This window comes from Plectrocnemia conspersa, unplaced genomic scaffold (genome assembly GCF_051122295.1).
Source record: "Plectrocnemia conspersa isolate PC_06_02 unplaced genomic scaffold, ASM5112229v1 ptg000001l, whole genome shotgun sequence".
Taxonomy (NCBI): Eukaryota; Metazoa; Arthropoda; class Insecta; order Trichoptera; family Polycentropodidae; genus Plectrocnemia; species Plectrocnemia conspersa.
Genome location: NW_028277165.1, coordinates 21,737,570 through 21,757,537, shown reverse-complemented (window position 1 = coordinate 21,757,537; position 19,968 = coordinate 21,737,570). Strand labels below are relative to the sequence as shown.

The following is a 19,968-nucleotide window of genomic DNA, read 5'->3' as shown; positions in this document are numbered from 1 at the left end:
GAAGTAATTGTCGCGTTACGCGGCTGCTTAAATATTAACATTTATTTTATGAGTAAAATATCTTAAATTTTCACGCTGCGCAAATAATTGTATCCAGAATAAACCTATTTTTCTTATTTAAATATAACTTTTAAATCCTTAAGAGTTATTGACTTTTGTTTTTTTTTCTATTTTATGTGAGTACAAATAATATAATAACTATTCAACATATTGTTTTATTTAATTCATGTATATTCTGATTGTACTGAATTTCTTACTGTTAATGAATGTTTAAGTATCAGTAGTACGAACAGCTTCCACAAATTTACAATTTAATCATTACTACTTATATGTATATTTTATTTTACGCTGTAAATCAGATTTATCGGATCGGAGTCGTCATTGTAGCGTATATTGGCACAATGATCGTCTTAAGTAACCAGGTTGGACTCTTAACTAATCAGTCTCTGTTTCAATTGGTGTTTTTGTATCTGAATCGATACGAATTTTGACCTGACGATGGGACAGTTTAGTGTCATTATATAATATATGTACATAATATCTTTCACTAAACCTTCCATTTGTTCTTTTATTATATTATATATTATATTATTCCGTTTTCCCTTCACTGACGTGTACATGTTTCGTATCTGATGTGTCGATTATTATTTTCCTAATCTGATGTGGGTAATTTTAGGTGAAATCAATGATTCAACACAGGAGAAATGTTTATGACTGTGCATTCTGAAAACATTGAATCTATTTATTTTATATATTTTTTTAATTTATGATTCAAAATCTAAATAAGTCTGAACCATCCTAAAACACAACACTGATCAAACTGGTTTCCATGATATTCTATGGTTTTCGATAGAGAAATGTTCATTTTTACTATACATAACAATACATAATTCGGTATTTCGAATTTAATCGAAATTAGGAATTTAATAATTAATTAAGCTTTATCGTCATCTATACCCTAATCTGATATGATACGACGCGATATTGGATAGATTTCGAACATGCGAAATTGCGGCAAAATCCACGAATCATTGTTAAAGTTGTATCATACGATTCAGCACGCTAGACAATCTACTGGATTAAACCGAGCTGGTAAAGATTTGACTAGGAAGGTAAGATAAAAATTGTTTATATATGGTTTAATTTAATGAATATCTTGTGACTCATACCAGTTGTAAAATCTTTAAAGACTATTTTTAATAAATTAATATTGTAGTTAGTCTTATGTTCCAATGTATTGTATTTAATTAATTTAAATATTATGTTTTAAAAAACAATTGTATAATAATATTGACCTTAGCAACAGTCTTTAGACAGAACCATAAGCTGACATACTATAATATTGATAGTTTTATGCAAAATGAACAGACTCAGTAAACTGCACTGCATTAAAAGAAGTATATAAATTTACTATCATTATTTTTACAGCGAACTTAAATCTGTATTTTTTGGTCGTTAAATATGTTAGTGTATAATATATACATGTTTTTAATATAATATCTGCTTGATGGTTATGTATGTATGAAAATATGTATTGATTATATACACGCTTGAACGTAACTATTGCGCCAGAGTCAGCGTATTCACAAGTTTCTCAAAATGCATACTATTTTATGTTAGATTAGGTCAGTTGTAAACTTATACATATGACCTTTATATGGTTTATTTAGTTTTTCGTTGATTTTTTGATGAGGTTTGCTATTGTTTTTTTGTCAATGAATAATCATTCAGATTGTTTAGTTAATGTTTGGATTATATTTGCATTGATTAAAATTAATCAGATTGTGAAAATTCATCTAAAACTGTGTAAATTAGTTGATACGTACACAAAATCGATTCATTAAATACTAGTAAAATCCCAAAACAAAAAGATAAATCTGTTATCAATATTTTAAAATGACCTTAGATTAAATTGTAGCAGAATTTAGTGATATTGAATGCTAGCGCAGTATAATCGATCATAAACCATGTATGGTAAATTAATATACTTTAAGGCATGATAATGTTATAAAATAGTTGTATATTATATATATTACATATCATAATATATATTACATTAAATCATCAAGCTACTTTAATAAAAGATTTTATGTAGTTGATGGGAAATAAAATTATAAATTACTTACTAAGTTAGTTAAAACTATCTGTAACAATGTAATGATATTTCAGAACAACGTGTACCAATAAATATGGATGTAAGCAAACATAGATATATTATTATTTTAATACATTACTACAACATCCATTTATTATTATACTGCTCTTCTGCAACACAATACATCATATACGGTTTGTCGTATGTTAATCTCCGGCAATTTTTTTGTTATCTGATCTATGACATCTACTGATCGGATAATGGATGTTGTATTTAGTAGACGAAATGAAAAACGGCCGTGATACGTAATCTAAATTATTATTTGGATCATTTATCCGAACCACTAAAGATATTTTGATGCGAATTTTTCACATTTATCTCTTGTTAGATAACAAAAATATTAATGATCATTGATTATGTCCGATAAAGGGTCCACCTTCGACATCATGGCCACTGATTTCAAATTGAATGCTGAATTTAACGATTTCGAAGATGGGTTGAGGAGATACAAGGATCCGTTGGATGCGTAAGTTAAAGTATATTTTGCATTATATATTTTCGGAGGCACTATTATTAATATAATAATTTTAGCACATATATCAAATCGTCAACGAAATCAAAAGAGTACAACACTGAAGATGCTACTGAAGGCGAAAAGGATGTTGTTCCTCCGAGTATTAGCTACTTTTCATTGGTATGTAAAAATGCATTAAAATTGCTTGAAATGAAAACTTTGCCATCGATGGTTTGTTTATTCTAATATTATTTTGATTCTATATAATTCTTCAATATTTAATAATATTATAATTCTTCACATATATAATATATCCATAATCACTTTCGGCAAGTGCTAATAGAGAAATATCACGGGTTTCGTTTACGTCGTTCCACGGTCACTAAACTCTTGTGTCTTTCAAAGACAGTGACAAAATCCCTCGATTATAAAAGCTTCTCTTACAGTTTCGGGGAAGATGTTCAAAGTAGAAATATTTCCGTCGATGACTTGAGAGTTATGTTCGAGTAGGCGTTGAGAATGCTCGGTTTCGTTATGCGGAGCGAGTGTCACTTCAATAATTTAATTATATATATATAAATGTATAAATTGATCACATTGGAACTAACCTTAACTTTTTTCTCATTGCAGTATAGATATTCAACAAGTACGGATAAAATTATGTTAGTTGTCGCATTTCTAAGTGCGGTCATAACAGGCTGTGTGGCTCCTGTGAACACTTTGATATTTGCCGAGCTCACCCAATCTATGGTGTACTACGGTTTGCTTAAAGAAAATATAACTGCACTAGTGCCAGATGACTTCGATTTTGCTCATGATATCACGTTATTCGCTTTGAGGAACATAGGACTGGGATGCATACTATTTGTCTTCAGTTATTTATCGACTACCCTATCCAATTACACGGCTCACAATCAGGTACATAAAAAACATATAATTAGTAACTTGATTTGTACGAAAGTATGTCATTTAATACAGTGGTACCTACATGCACATATGATATGATATGATATTATATTATACTAATGTAGTAAAATATGGCAGATTTTCACAATAAGGAAAAGATTTTTGGAAGCAGCGTTGAATCAAGATATAGCGTACTATGATTTAAATTCATCCGGTGACTTCGCATCTAGGATGACTGAGTTAGTAATTATTGAACTTTATTTTAGTCACTCTATCAATGATAATAATGCGTGTATATCTTTAGCGATCTACTCAAATTGGAAGACGGAATCGGGGAAAAGTCTACAACTTGTTTCCATTATTGGGTGTCATTCATCAGCTGTGTCGTTCTAGCTTTAGCTAGAGGATGGAGGCTGGCTTTAGTATGTCTTGCGTCTTTCCCTATAACGCTCATTTCTGTCGGGACAGTCGGTGTGGTGAGTGTCTTGAAAATATATATTAAATGGTCTATAAGTCACTATTGAAAAATGTATATTTAAAAATAACAACAAATTAAATAGTTCGAGCTAGTTTATAACTTTTTATCCTCGGCGCGATCATTGCTTGGGACAGATGCCCGGTTGAGTAAGTACGTGTCAAAAGACAAAAGCAAAACGCTCGTGCGGCGATTTTCATGTATGTCAAATAACTTTCTATATTTGAGACAACTAATTCTCTTTATTTTATATGAATAATTAAAAAAACATATTGGTATTTAATTTTAAAAGTGATTTATGGGTCACCTATATTTTAGTTAATAATCTGTATGAAATTAAAATGATTTTTTAAGGTTTCCTCCAGGCTTTCTAAAAAGGAATCTCGTGCATATGGCGTAGCCGGCGCCATAGCAGAAGAAGTATTGAGTGGTATCCGTACAGTTGTTGCATTTGGAGGGCAACAGAAAGAAGTTCTACGTTATAGAGACAACTTGGTCGATGCCAAAAACATAAACATTAAAAGAAGTATGTTTAATTTTTTTTCTATTTATATGTATATGATTTTTATACTGCCTTTGTAAAGAAGGCCAATCAAAATGACTTCTTAAATCTAACAAAACTTTAGTTATAAGAAAATGAAAAAAATAAACAGCCTCGAATTTATCTTGATATTTAAAAATATTCTATTTCACTAAAATCATGTCGGAATACATTTTCACCGGTAGATATATATTTTTACGAGTGAAAATATAATTTTTCTGGCAGGTTCTAGTAAAATTATATGAAGTTCTTTCCTGTAGCTCCTCACCGTTTGTAATAATGGTCCAAACATTTCACCAGACAACTCTGAAGCGAAATATTTGAATTTATTGTATGTGAATATTAGTTGAAACTATATTTTATATTAAAAATTCGTTTAAAATCTATTTTTTATATTAAAAAGAGCGTTACTATATAAAAATACAGGTACTAAGATTCGTTCATATACTTGAAGCGATTGGAATCCCTTTTATTGATGACGTCACGCTTGAGACGTTTGTCCTTGTAGAACAGTAGTCAATGCTATCATGGCCAATACTGAAATTTGAATAGATTAAAATATCCTTTGATAAATGAATGACTTCGATAGTGTATAAAATCGAATCTAGGTTCTTATAAAATGTAGTTTCTATGCATTGTTTTCAAAGCTTGACTACTTGTTGTAGATATAGAAAATTAATAAAAAAATCTTACAGTTGATAAGATAACTTTTTAAAATCTGTGTTCAAATATGATTAATATATAATATAAACGAGGTTGAACTGTAACATAATATAAATTTATACATATTTTTAGATTTATTCACCGGTATTGGTATTGGCGTACTATTCTTGTCTATTTATTGCACTTATGCATTGTCGTTTTGGTACGGCGTCGGATTAGTTATAGATGGAACGTATAACACTTCAGTTATGGTGTCTGTAAGTATGAAACAATACATTTTTATATAATATTTGCTGATTTATGGCTTTAAAATGTTGCTTTTTCATAGGTATTCTTCGGTGTATTAATGGGCACAATGAACTTTGGAATGTCTACACCTTTTATTGAAATATTTGGCATGGCTAAAGGTGCTGGCGCTAAAGTATTCTCAGTTATCGAAAACATTCCCATTATTGACCCTCTCGCCGAGAGAGGAGAAATACCTACAGAGTGCATAGGCAACTTGTCTTTCAAAAACGTATTTTTTAACTATCCCTCAAGGCCTGATACCGAAGTAAACATAATATAACTTTGGTAAGTGTTTATAAACTAGTTTTAATCATGGTTTTATCTTCTATTTTAGATTTTGAAGGGATTGAACTTGGATATAAAAAGCGGCGAGACTGTCGCCATTGTCGGTGGATCTGGCTGCGGAAAGTCCACGTGTATTCAACTTGTGCAAAGATTTTATGATCCTCTTCAAGGAAGTGTAAGTGATATGTGAAAATATCAATATAGCAATTGGCCTATGTTATCGCAATTTGGTGTAGAATATTTTATTTTATTTTAAAACGTCAAAAATGCATAATGTATTAATTTTACACCATCAATAGGTAACACTGGATGATAAAGACTTGAGGGAACTATCAGTTACTTGGTTGAGAAGTAAAATTGGCGTTGTTGGTCAGGAACCAGTATTATTTAACACAACGATTGGAGAAAATATTAGATACGGTTTGGAAAGCGCTACCAAGACTGACATAGAAAATGCTGCACGTCAATCGAACGCTCATGACTTTATCAAAACGTTGCCAGAAGTGAGTCACTATAACAAGTTTATGTATGTGGGAATATTAAACTGAGCTTTATCTATATTTCCAGGGCTATGAAACTTTGGTTGGCGAAAGAGGCACTCAATTGTCTGGTGGACAGAAGCAACGTATCGCAATCGCTCGCGCTCTAGTCAGAAATCCTAAAATATTACTCTTAGATGAAGCTACTTCAGCTTTAGACAATACCAGTGAAGCTAAAGTACAGAAAGCTCTCGATAAAGTAAATATTTTGTACATATTAAAATTATTTTAATTATAGTGTATTAAAAAAATATAATTAAAGGCAGGTGAAGGACGTACTACGATCATCGTCGCACATAGACTTTCCACAATTAGAAACGCAGATGTGATTATCGCATTGCACGAAGGAAAGGTTGTTGAGCAAGGATCTCACGAGCAGTTGATGAGTTTGAATGGACATTATTACAAACTTGTGATGGCTCAAATCGGTCCCAAAGCTGATGAAAATGGTAACGAAAAACGAACAAAAGGATAATTCGATCATATGGCAAATATTATAATATTCTAATGTACACAGATATTTTGGAACGCAGGAAAGATAGAACTATAAGTATAATGAGTGACCGTAGTGAAGAGGAAGATAAAATTCCAGATACTCAAGTAAGTTTAAATTCTCGTTTGAGAAAATTATGGCATAAGCATTGCTTTTTCATTGCTGGTTAAAATCTCAGGTATTTTTTTATTTAAATCATGTCTGAAAGATACATATGAACAAAGCCTTTTATACAAAAAAAGTGCCGAAAGTTCACTGGAAGTCGAAAAAAATAATTAAAAAAACAATACACGGAAAATATTTTTTTAAATATATAATTTCAGTAAAATCAACTCAGAATACATTTTCACCCATAGATATATATAGTAGTTTTACCAGTGAAAATATATTTTATCTGGGAAGTTATATTTTTGCTAGTGAAGCCCAAATGCATTTTCACCAGTAGATATATATTATTTAACTGATAGGCGCTGGTGAAAATATATACTGCGCTATAATGTATATAAAACTCAATTTGACAGTCGCGATACGTCTATTTGCTGCTCAAACCCAAACCTAACAAAATGAAAGTTCTAAAACCGTTATTAGATCAAGTCAAAAATACAAGGTAAGCCAACTCAAGGAAGGAGAAGTGCAGACAGGCGTCGTATCTTGCAGATTGCCCCATAGTTTGTCTTCATTTGGGCTTTACACTATGTTTTAAAAATATGATAGCTGTCTCTACCGATATTACTACGAACTTCTGATATGGGAGTATTGGTAAAAGTGTATTTAAATCGAAATTTGATTGATAGGAGGGCGCAAAAACAATTATCACTTCTCAGAAATCAAAAATTGACGTCAAAAGCTATAAAATCGTGTCGGCGCCGTCGCAGTGGGAACGCTCATTGCCGAGCGTTCCCATTGCGACAGGGCTGGCACGATTTTATTGCTTTTGACGAGGGCTTTTGACTTCTGAGAATTGATAATTGTTTTTTGCACTCTCTTATTGGTCAAAATTCGATTTAGAAATCGTAGTATTGTAAAAAAATCGTGAATTAAATTGTAGCTTCTTATCTTTTTATATTTCAATATTGCCATATATTCTGTCGTCGTTTCAGTTATTGTTGTGGTCTTTTTTTAGTGGGATCGGCGATTGAGAAGTAACCGAAATTTTTTTCATTTTTAAACTTGAGGTTAAACTTAAACACTTAAAAATAAAAATAATGACGTTATATTTGCGTAAAAATAAAGAAATAAAATGTTATGCAGATTATCAATCGATTTTTAAACAGCAAAAGTACCGTAAAAAAGGTGCCGGAACGCCGTTCCACCGCGTTGCATGAAAAATAAGTCCTGCATATTAGTATTTTTTTTTTAAATAATAAAATTATAATAATTTTAATAATTTTCATTTCCTTTTTTTTTTTTTCCTCAATTAAAGGTCTTACCAGATGAAGATGATATACCAGTTACACTACCATTATGGAAAATAATCAGATTGAATAAACCCGATTGGCAGTTTGTAACATTGGCATGTTTCTGTTCGTTCTTGATGGGATCAGCAATGCCTGTCTTTTCTGTATTATTCGGCGAAATCATAGGCGTAAGTATACATTTTGAGTATATTATTCTATCAGGCACAATCTGAAACATGAAACAAAACCATTTCAGGAATTCGGCAAGGGTGATCCAGATAAAATACGTGAAACGACTGATTTCTTTTGTATGATTTTTGTGATCACTGGCTTTATCACTGGCACAGCAACATTTTTATCGGTAAACGATAAGGTTTTATTATTAATTTTGTAGCCCAATAAAGCATTTTTTTTCATAGATCTTTATGTTTGGTATTGCCGGAGAGAGAATGACTATGCGGCTTAGAGGAGATGCTTTCGAAGCTATGTTAAATCAAGAAATAGGATATTTTGACGATAAAAGAAATGCCACTGGTGCTTTATGTGCAAGGCTCTCTGGAGAAGCCAGCGCCGTTCAAGGGGTAATTTATAGTCAATATTGATGTTATTGTTATAAATAAAACTAATTAATACATTTATAAACAGGCAACAGGACAGCGTGTTGGTACTATAATCCAATCTATGGCTACGCTAGTCCTAGCTATTTCTCTTTCTATATTCTTTGAATGGCGCCTTGGACTTGTGGCTCTATCGTTCATGCCGTTCACTTTAGGAGCCACCGTGATGCATAAACAGGTCATTAAATCAGAAAGTTTTGGTTCATCAAAAGCGATGGAGAGGAGTACAAAGGTATTTATGATATTAATTTACTTTATACTTGCTAGTTAAACGCTGGAAAAGCTGTTTTATATGTAGTTTGATTAGCAATATGATGAATAGTCCACACTGATTCAAAAGGGCGGTAACAAATTGTCACGAACGATGTAAAGTATTGTAATAGATTCTTCGCATTGGCGATGCTTGTAGTCCTAGTTAATGCCTCGCAATTGTGCGAGTCTCTCTGATCTCTGGTCTCTACCGCTCTCTTTGTCTTAGTTCTAGTAGCGCTGATGTAATTCTTATATAAGGATTACAATAAAACCGAAATTTTCAATACTGGTATTACTGAGAGTAAAACAGTCAATACCGGTATTTCATTTGGTAATACCGGTAGTATCAAATGTCAATTTTTGCTCCAATACCAGTACTACCGGTATTGCAATTCAGTCTTACACGTTTCTTTGAATGAAGTTTTGACGAATGAAAGAGTATACTTACTTAGACTAATGACTGTTCTCTTGAACCACCAATATTTCGAACGAAGCAAAAGTTTGTCTTTCGGGTGAACCTTTATAAGCGATACCTTGTAGTCAAGGCAAGATGTTGATAAAGATACACGTAACAATACCGAACGAGACTCAGCGTGACCATTGTTGAACCGCTTTCTCAAATTCTAAGACGTTCCTTATATGACAAAGTACCATTGACCGATTGTCAATAGGCATTCCCGTTCATAACGAGAGTTCCCACTGCGACGGCACGATTTTATTGCCTTTGACGTGGATTTTTGACTTTTTGCGCTCTCCTATTGGTTAAAATTCGGTTTAGATATGCTTCATTTGATTATCACTTATAGTAAGTCAAAATATTGTAATAAAAAATCTTAATATGCACGTTAGATAACCGTGCGTTTCCACTGCAACGGCGACGGCTTTATTTTATTGCTTTTGACGTGGATTCTAAATAGGGATTCCTTTGAATTTAGGCAGAAAAATGCATGTCATTTAATGAATTTAAACGAAATCGAAATATTAAAAAAACGACCACTGATTGGCTAACTTTTGTCCCACCCTTCCGGAAAAAGCTGAAATGACGTCCATGAAAAACGCTTCAAGGTTTCTCTTACTACATACTGTTAATTAGGAATATTTAAACGAAATTTGATCGATTAAAATAATTTACATTAGTGGTTAGGATTTTGATTGAATTTTTTCAAAAATAATTATTTAATAAATATTTATCTAATACAAATATAAAACAAGTGAAAATTATGTAGTGACACCTGTTGGTAAATAAAAACAATAATACAAATGGTTCAATAATTTGATAAAAAGCAAAATAATTTATTACATATGTAATTAATATCCTTACTGATTTATCAACTTTATCGTCATTTTTGAGTAACTTTCGCTACTATTTTCTGCAATTTCTTTTACTTTAAACCTCTTGTACCAAACGTTTCCACTGTAACGCCACGACATGATTTTATTGCTTTTGACATGGATTTTTGATTTCTGAGAAGGGATAACTGTTTATATATGTTTTATTCGATTTTCGTAATATTAGTACATACATATTAATATGAATTCTAGATAACAGTAGAAGTCGTAATATTAGTATATAAATCTTAATATGAATGCTAGATAACTGAGCGTTTCCACTGCGACGGCAACGGTACGATTTTTTTGCTTTCGACGTAGGTTCTAATAAGGGACCCATTGAATTCGGCCAGAAAAATACTTGTTATTTAATGAAATTCTATGAATCTTAGTGAAATTGAAATATTAAAAAAACGACTTCAGTTCCCCTCCCCCAGGAAAAAGCTGAAATAACGTCCCTGATGATGTAATTTGTGTAACTCAGTAAGCTTGTACATTATCCATTTGTTTGTTGTTTACTTTTTTCATGAAACATTAAAAGCAAATCATATCTTCCTATTTCTTGGTTCTACAATTATTTACAGATATTGTTCTGGTCCAGCATATCATATTGCAGCTATTTTCCATTTATTTTCTTGAGCTTTTTTACATCTTTGATTGCATATCTCTTCTTAAGTCTCCTTTTGCTATCTAATTTTTAATATTAGAGCTTGATGTAAAAAATTGTCTTGTAGCTTGCAGTCGACGTTATCGGTAGCATAAGAACAGTCGCTTCACTCGGACGAGAGAAAATGTTTGTCGATCAGTTTGTCCGTGAACTGGAGCCCGCTATGATTAAAGCAAAAAAGAACACACATTACAGAGGATTGGTTTACGGCATTGCTAGAAGTTTGATTTTCTTCGCATTTGCTGCGTCCATTTATTACGGAGGCTATCTTATAATAAACGAAGGTGTCGAGTATTTTAACGTATTAAGGTTAGTCGGTATAAATTATTTATTTTAAAATATAATACAACGTTTTCGTATTAATGTAGAGTCTCACAAGCATTAATTTTGGCTACAATCTCGGTCGCTAACGCTTTAACTTTTGCGCCGAATATGCAGAAAGGAATTCAATCGGCCAGTAACATCTTACATTTAATGAACAGAATACCGAAGATACTCGATCCACAAATAGCGACAAATGGTACTTATGTAGGTGTCTTTTACGCGTGTACATAACTTTAAGCAGTTAACTAATGAAACGCTGACAATTTAGGAAACCAAAGGGGAAGTGAAATACGAAGGCGTTGATTTTGCGTATCCGACGAGACCTTATCTTCGCGTTCTGAACAATTTGGGATTAACTATAGAACCAGGTAAAACAGTAGCACTCGTCGGAGCAAGTGGATGTGGTAAATCGACGTGCATTCAATTATTGGAAAGGTTCTACGATCCGTCCAACGGACAAGTTGTAAGTATAACTTTGGGTTTTCGCACATTTGTGACGTCTAGTATCAATACCAGACATGTCCATTTTTTTATGGTTTATTTACTATATATTAGTGAATAATCCATAATATAGAGCAAATAATAATATAGTATTATAGTTTGTTTAAATCAAATAAATTTCAGTTAAGAATTCAAATAAAAATATAAAATAATTATCTTAAAAATCCAATTACTCAATGGTATTTGAGAGAGATGTGATCTGATGTTGATTGTAGACAATTACAATTAATTTATTCTTTAGTATATTAAACACAATTTATGCAATATTTGATTCAGTTAAATGTTAACTGATATCAAATTAGCTATTTAATAATATATGTAACAACAATGCTAAAAAAACATTAATTTAGTTATTAGATGATAAACCAATCAATGAATTGATGTTGAATGAATTGAGACGCAACCTCGGTATTGTGTCGCAAGAACCGATTCTTTTCGATCGTACGATTGGAGAAAATATAGCATATGGCGATAACAGTCGCGAAGTGACACAACAAGAGATAATCGAAGCTGCTATGAAAGCCAATATACATAAATTTATTACATCATTACCGATGGTAAGTAAATTGTTGAATTTTATCTTTATCTGCATTCCATAATTTATTAATTATTCCTATTATAGGGCTACGAAACAAGTCTTGGAACTAAAGGAGCACAGTTATCGGGTGGTCAAAAACAAAGAGTAGCAATCGCTAGAGCTTTACTTCGTAATCCTCGTGTGCTTCTATTAGACGAAGCGACGTCAGCTTTGGACACCGAGAGTGAAAAGGTCTGTTGTTTGAGATTATGATTAAAAATAATTGAATATCTAACAATTTTGAATTACAGGTTGTGCAAGAAGCTCTAGATCAAGCCAAGATTGGAAGAACGTGCATCACCATAGCTCATCGTTTGACGACAATCAAAGATGCTGATTTGATCTGCGTATTCAACGAAGGTCGCATTGCAGAATCCGGAACGCACGGAGAACTATTGCACAGAAGAGGCATCTATTATAAATTATACACTCAATCGAGCAAAACTGTTTAAAACATTTGTTATAGTTTAATTAGTATTTATTATATTTAAAATATTAAATAGTGTATGTTTTGTATTGTTCTGTGATAATAAAAGTAAAACGAAAATCTTGTTACATTGTTAATATTGAGTATGAATTATTATTTAAACATGCTAAATAATATACTACCAACCAAAAAAAGCAGCTTTGGCTCATGGCGTATGGGTTTATTTTGATAAATTATACAAAATGAAGCTCATGCCCCCCCCTTCTATCAACAAATTATTAAGAATGAGAACAATGAAGTTGGATCCTGACAATTGTTTGTAAAACACATAAAACAAATTGGAGATGCAAAAAAATACTCTGAAATATCGTAGCATCAGAGTATCATTGCTAATTTTTTTATCACAACACAATCAAGGAATGAACCTCACTTGCAAAAACTTGCAAAACTTATTTTAAATGTGTAAAATATGATAAATGTAATCCAACTTCAGTTTCCGAACATTAAAAAAATTCGGATTTTTTTTATTAATCGAACATTTGATGTGTTTCATTAAAAATGAAAAATAATATTAATTAAATTGTCACCTTTCGATCTTTTGGAGCAACCAATTCTTCCGATTACTTATTTGTACATTTCGAGCGGTCTCTCGGCTCTTGGTGAATGTTGGTTTTTAGGTGTCAAAGGTTTCGAGTTTGTCGGCGTAGACACGACTTTTAGCGTAACCCCACAAAATCATATGATCTTGGTGGCCAGTTGACGTCACCAAAACTTGGAATAATGCGACCTGAGAACTTTTCATGCAAAACATCCAACCACATTGCACCAGATGTATGGAAAATTGCACCATCTTGTTGAAACCACATGTGTTCCACATTAATCTTTTCGATTTCATGCCAAAAATATACAGTTATCATGCGCCTATAGCGCTCAAGATTACAGTCCAATCTTAATCGTTTTTAAAAAAGTAAGGCCCAATGACGCTGCCTAACCACAATGCCACCAAACAGTCATTTTTTGGGCATATAATGGCTCCTCGTGAAGCAAATGATGAATTTACTCGCACTTTTGCTTATTAACATATACAGAGGTGGAAATATACCTCATCAGAAAAAACAAAGCAAACTAATATTTTAGTTTTTGAATAATAAATAATATATCTGCTATATATTTAATTTTTAATTTCATACCTATAAAAAGATACATGTGGTCTCCATTTGTGCAGGTTGAAACACTTGTTGATAAAAAACCGCTACATCAATAAAATTTATTATTTATCTTTTAATCGATCTTTTTTTTATGATATATACAGTAAAAAAATCTACTCTAGTTTTGATTCGTGGATGAGAGGATTAAGGGGAAAAAGATATTAGAAATATTTACTTTACTTTTTTCTATAATTTTTGTTACTGATTAAAAAAAATATTATTTATTGCATAAAAGATTTCTATGCTTATCATAAAGACGATGATAAAGCAAAACTAAGTCGTTATCGCGCAAGCGCAAATATTTTTTTATACTGGCAGCCCTGAATCTGACAGATGTCAAAAGTCAAATGTCTCCGACCGGCAGTGATCGATGTTCAGCGGCAGGTTCTTCACATTCCTATTATTTTATTTTCATTTCACCACAGTCGGTTAGTTTGATTTATTAACAATAATTATTATAAACAAAAACTAGAATATTTTATTTTACCATTTTGTTTACCAAATTATATTAATTTATCATACAAATGTATTAGTTAATAAATCATTTTGAATTTAAATCTAACTTGGTTTACTTTTATACGTATTAATAATATAATATTTTCGTAGATTATAATTTGAATAAAAAAATGGCTAAGACAGGACTATTGTTCATATCGAACTCATCTAAGATTCCCAACATGCTTAGTAATGTCACAAAATACGTTAGCGATACGTTATACGTATCTATATCAGACAAATCACTACCAATTCTAAAGTACAGCAAATGGATCAACGGAATATACAAACACGTAAGTGATGACTATTAATATCATATACGATCTTAATATTTAATGTGTAATATTTGTAGGCGACTAGATCTTGCGAAAAGCTCGACGTTAGAGTATTATTGGGAAACTTGAAGGATTCCAAGAGTACTATTGATACATACTTTCCGATCGACGTCATAATGATTGATAATCAACAGACGCTCTCTACCGATTTCGTGAAGGGTTGCGTATCAAAGTTGAACCATAACTTTAATATAATCAAATTGGGTGTGTGATGATTTATAATTGCTGTCATAGTTAATTTGATTTATGTTTTTATATAAACAATTTTATCAGTTTAAGATTGTGAAAAATATGTGTTATGTAATCATTTTATATTTTATTATAGATGCTGAACCTATGGCAAATATAATAGACGACAATAATACAATTAAATCTGACGATGTTATCTTTGATTATGCAGCTTTAGGCGGAACGTTTGATAGACTTCATAACGGTCACAAAATTTTATTATCGGAAGGCGTGTTGCGAGTTAGGAAAGGTTTAACTGTAGGAGTTACAGATGTCAATATGATCAAATGTAATATATTTAATATTCTCACTATTATATTAATAAACAAGTTGAATAATTAAATTATATGTATTACAGCAAAGAAGTTATGGGAAATAATTGAACCGTTGAGCTTGAGAATTGATAATGTAAAATTGTTCTTAAATGATATAGACCCGACTTTAGAATATAATGTAGTTCCAATACAAGATGTTTATGGACCCACTAAAGATGATGCGAAATTGGAGGTTTTAATAAATAACATTTATACTATTAATAATATGAAATATAATTAAACATAATTTTTTTCAAGCTATTGATTGTCAGTAAGGAGACGATCAAAGGAGGCGATGCTGTAAATAAGAAACGGAAAGAGAACAACTTGAATGAACTGTCCATTCATTGCATTGATTTGGCAGACGAAAACAAAAATGAGCATAGCGAAGAAGAAGCTAAAGTCAGCTCGAGTAATAGAAGGATGAGATTGCTCGGAACTACAATCAAAGAACCGAAGGTTTGATTCAATGATTTTGTCTTTCTTAAAAATCCTTTCTTAAAATTTATGTGTTCAGGAAAATTTAATTATTCCATCGTCGCCGTATGTGATTGGTCTTACTGGTGGTATTGCAAGCGGAAAGACAAACATCACTAAACGTTTGAAGTATGTGGTGATTCATTATAGAATTTTAATTCTTTGGTTATTAATTTAAATTGATATTTTAGGGAGCTTGGTGCTGGAATTGTAAACTGCGATCTAATCGCTCACGAGCTTTACATGCCTGGCACTCCAATGAATGCTACTATCGCAGAAAATTTTGGTCAACACGTTATTAACGAACGCGGCGAAGTCGATAGGAAAGAACTCGGAAGTATTGTCTTCAATGATCCTGTAAATATAATAATTAAAATCTATTAGTTCTATGCATAAATTCGAGATTGGTAAATTCTGCTGTGATTAAAAATATATATTGAGTCGTTTATTTAATTTTACATATCTAGTAAAGAAATGCAGTTTACAATTAGTAATAATAAATAAAAAAGATCAAAAATAAATCTTTTATACTGTGTTACTATTGTCAGTTTGGAAAAAGATACAAGAATGTAAAATGTTGGGGTATAATCTTAAGAGAAATATTATCTAAATTGGAAACAATCAAAAATGATATTTTTCACAATAATATTGTTAAAAATACTATTATAATATTATTTTTTACATTAGCACTAGGTTAGTGGTATTTTTTATATACCTATTTTTATGGACACCCGAAAAATTGACGGATAAACACAAGTACTTATTTTTTATTTTTAAATAATTCATTTAACTATAAGACTAAAATAGACATAATATACAAACATAAATATTATTACAAGTAAAATGGTAAAGTGACAATAAAAATAATATACTCAACAATTCGGAATAATTTCTACGAACATATTAAATTTTATTAGTACACTTTCCACACAGAATCTTTTTACATTTAGTACATGCTTAAAAAAATTTATTAGTTGTTACATTCTCTATCTTTCGGAATCACTTTTGAGAGCAAGTGAAGGATTTCTCTACATATAAACGACTTTTGCAAAACAACTTCATGTTTATCTTTATTATGAAGAGAGGGTTTTAATTTTACTTCATTTAATGTTATTTTTTTATATATTATTTTAATGTTCATTTAATGTTCTTTTTTGTTATATTATTATTATTTAATATAATTATATTATTTAATGTTCAGCCATTGGCGTCCAAATTTTTTTGTTATATACACTACACAATCACTAATAGTAAATGAATTTCAGTAATCATAACTAGACCAGTTCGAAGGGCTTAGTTCTCTTCAGCCGTCTTTTCAAGTTGTCCACATTGAGGATATTACTGCCTCGGTGTTGACGTGTTGTTGGAGCGATGTTTGGTGCTTAGCAACAAAACGTCTTATAGTACTGGCGACATCTTCTACACCTAGGTCACGATGTATGTCTCTATCATGAACATACCACGGTACATTCACAATGTTTTATAACACTTTATTTTGAATTTTTTTAACCATTCTAACATGGCACTATTTGGCATCCCTAGAGTTGAATGCCGTAGACCCAAACTGGTTTCAGGATTAGATTGTATATCTTGATTTTATTGTATATTGATAGCTTAGAATTTCATCCCATAAGCCAATATAGCTTGCTATATTTTATTTCAAGATCTTTTTTTTTTTTTTATATGTTTCTTCCACTGCAGTTTGATGTCCAAGGTCATGCCAAGGTATTTCCAAATAGGATAGTGTTGCCGTTTATTAAAATTTGCAATTGATCAGTTATATTTTTATTGGTGAAGTTGATATGTACCGATAATTTAATTCATTCAACTTTATTTTACATTTTTCGCTCCATTTGGTGATCCTGTCAGCAGCTTGTTGAAGGTTTTCAATAGTATTCGCTATTTCTTTCCCCACTGTCAGGATTGCTGTATCATCCGCAAATTTTGCGATTGTGGCAAATCATACGTGTATAACACATATAGTATCGGCCCTAGGACACTTCCTTGTAGGACTCCAGCTTTTATTTCTTTTAATTCAGAATATTCGTTATTTTTTTTAATTCTAAACAATCTGTTGGAAATGTATGATTCTTTTAAAAATAAATAAATAAAATTTCAGTATGGTGAACCATGTCTGTAAGATAGATATAGGAGACTCTTATATTTTTTTATATACTTTGTATTGTTTTTTGACCATTGTGACTATAGTTTTAATTTAAATAAATAAACGTAGGGATTTTACTCACAATGACTGGCAACACAAACGCTATCTATAAATTTATATATATTGATCAGCAGTCGTTTCATACCAACATTTAGAGTCCTAATGCTCTTTTTCCAAACTGACGATATGTATCGAGATATTAACATGAGTTATGAAATATTATAATTTAATTTATTGATCTACATATGTTGCTATTTAAACCAGTCTAGGTTGATTGAACTAAACAATCTCATGTGGCCTGCTATAATAGATTTTGCCAGGAAGCAGGTCGAACAGTTGGGCAATGAAGGTTATAAAATTGTGGTTATGGAAGCCGCTGTTTTGCTACAAGCAAACTGGCATCAATATTGCCATCAAGTATGGACTAGCATCATTCCGCCTGAAGAAGTAATATTTATTTGAATGCATGGATAATTTATAGCGTTATTGATGATTATCTTGATATTTTTAGGCAATTAAAAGAATGATGGAGAGGAACAACTTATCGGAAGAAGCGGCCAAATCGCGACTTATTTCTCAACCGAGTAACGCAGAACAAATTGCCATTGCTAATGTTGTATTTTCATCATATTGGAAGTATGAGTTTACTTCTACGCAAGTCAAAAAGGCATGGGATAATTTGCACAAATATTTAAAATGAAAGATATTGTTGTTAATGTTGTATTTTTTTGGGTAAATTGGATATTGTTAATCGTTTAATTCAATTGTATATGTTGATTGTTCAAATACTATTATTTTTGTATTCTAATATGAATAAATAAATATATTTTTATATAATATTAGAATAGTACATTTTAATCACATTTATTATTCAATTCCCATGTGATTTTCAAACTCAGTAATGACTACATGAGCATTGAATATTGAAATATTATATGTAATTATGTAATTATAGTAGATATATAAAGATTAATACCAAAAAATATCTTATTCAAAAACATTCACGTAAAAGCTCAACATGTCTTTTATAATTGGGATTATTTGTATTGTGTTACTGAATTCTGTACATTCTTATACAATATATAAAAACGATTCAGTTGAAGATGATATATCGGCAGTGATGGTAAAATTATTACTTTAATTAATATAATAGGTTGTTCCATAAGTGCGTTTTTTTCTTACATTTGCAAAAATGTATACCTTTTTGAAAAATTAACAATAATTTTAGTGTTCTTTCGGTGTTTGTTAACAGTAGTCGTATCAACGATGTTCGTTATTAATGGGATATTTTTGGTTTCGATATTTTCAATATTAAATCAACAATGGCAGTGGAGATAAAATAATCTCAGTTAAGCTATATTATGCTTTATGAGTTTCAACTCGGTCAATAGCAGCTAAAAATATATAATGCAATGGGCAGTTGGTTCTAAAAATTTCGTTCCTGGATTTTTACATTGAATATCTACGTATGGGCGGGTTGTTAGTGAGGATATTAGGGCTGCCATCATAGCAGATCCCAGATTAACGGTATGGAAGCTAGCACGAAAGTTCAACGTGTCGTCTACATCAGTCCACAGACATTTAAAAAAATAGGAAAGGTATTAATTTGCAGAATAGCTCATAAATTGTCTGACGAAAACCCCGCGTAGCGTATCTCAATATGCCAATCATTAATGATTCTAGAACAGAAAGATTTACTTTTGAGCTATATTGTTACTGGAGATGCGAAGTGGATTCTGAACTTTAACACGCGACGTAAAAGGCAGTGGTTTGGCGGCAATTAACTCCCAATTTCAAGCCTGGGAACAAGATTACATCCCAATAAGATGTTATGCATTTGGTGGGATATGAAGAGTA

General features: G+C 31.3%; 2 protein-coding genes across 4 annotated transcripts; both read left to right on the top strand.

Moving 5' to 3' along the window:
* The first annotated feature begins 1,011 nt into the window (after nucleotides 1-1,011).
* Mdr50 (Multi drug resistance 50) lies at nucleotides 1,012-13,003 on the top strand. Its single transcript, XM_088181916.1, has 24 exons — nucleotides 1,012-1,112; nucleotides 2,525-2,621; nucleotides 2,687-2,789; nucleotides 3,240-3,527; nucleotides 3,654-3,754; nucleotides 3,820-3,991; nucleotides 4,345-4,516; nucleotides 5,327-5,451; nucleotides 5,523-5,747; nucleotides 5,817-5,942; nucleotides 6,067-6,270; nucleotides 6,335-6,505; nucleotides 6,569-6,755; nucleotides 6,824-6,906; nucleotides 8,223-8,384; nucleotides 8,453-8,557; nucleotides 8,616-8,777; nucleotides 8,842-9,045; nucleotides 11,129-11,370; nucleotides 11,430-11,589; nucleotides 11,654-11,848; nucleotides 12,237-12,443; nucleotides 12,509-12,655; nucleotides 12,715-13,003. Exons 2-24 carry the CDS (start codon nucleotides 2,542-2,544, stop codon nucleotides 12,913-12,915), a joined length of 3,822 nt encoding a protein of 1,273 aa, XP_088038042.1. The 5' UTR covers nucleotides 1,012-1,112; nucleotides 2,525-2,541; the 3' UTR covers nucleotides 12,916-13,003.
* Nucleotides 13,004-14,386: 1,383 nt separating this feature from the next.
* Nucleotides 14,387-18,933, top strand: Ppat-Dpck (Bifunctional Phosphopantetheine adenylyltransferase - Dephospho-CoA kinase). Of its 3 annotated transcripts, none has more exons than XM_088182971.1 (10): nucleotides 14,387-14,482; nucleotides 14,705-14,886; nucleotides 14,946-15,132; nucleotides 15,254-15,445; nucleotides 15,515-15,663; nucleotides 15,729-15,929; nucleotides 15,988-16,076; nucleotides 16,139-16,304; nucleotides 18,376-18,558; nucleotides 18,623-18,933. In XM_088182971.1, exons 1-10 carry the CDS (start codon nucleotides 14,446-14,448, stop codon nucleotides 18,809-18,811), a joined length of 1,575 nt encoding a protein of 524 aa, XP_088039097.1. In that variant the 5' UTR covers nucleotides 14,387-14,445; the 3' UTR covers nucleotides 18,812-18,933. The 3 variants fall into 3 exon arrangements, with proteins under 3 accessions (XP_088039097.1, XP_088039094.1, XP_088039107.1); XM_088182968.1 differs by having other exon boundaries at nucleotides 14,409-14,526; XM_088182981.1 differs by having other exon boundaries at nucleotides 14,419-14,478.
* The last annotated feature ends 1,035 nt before the right edge of the window (nucleotides 18,934-19,968 follow it).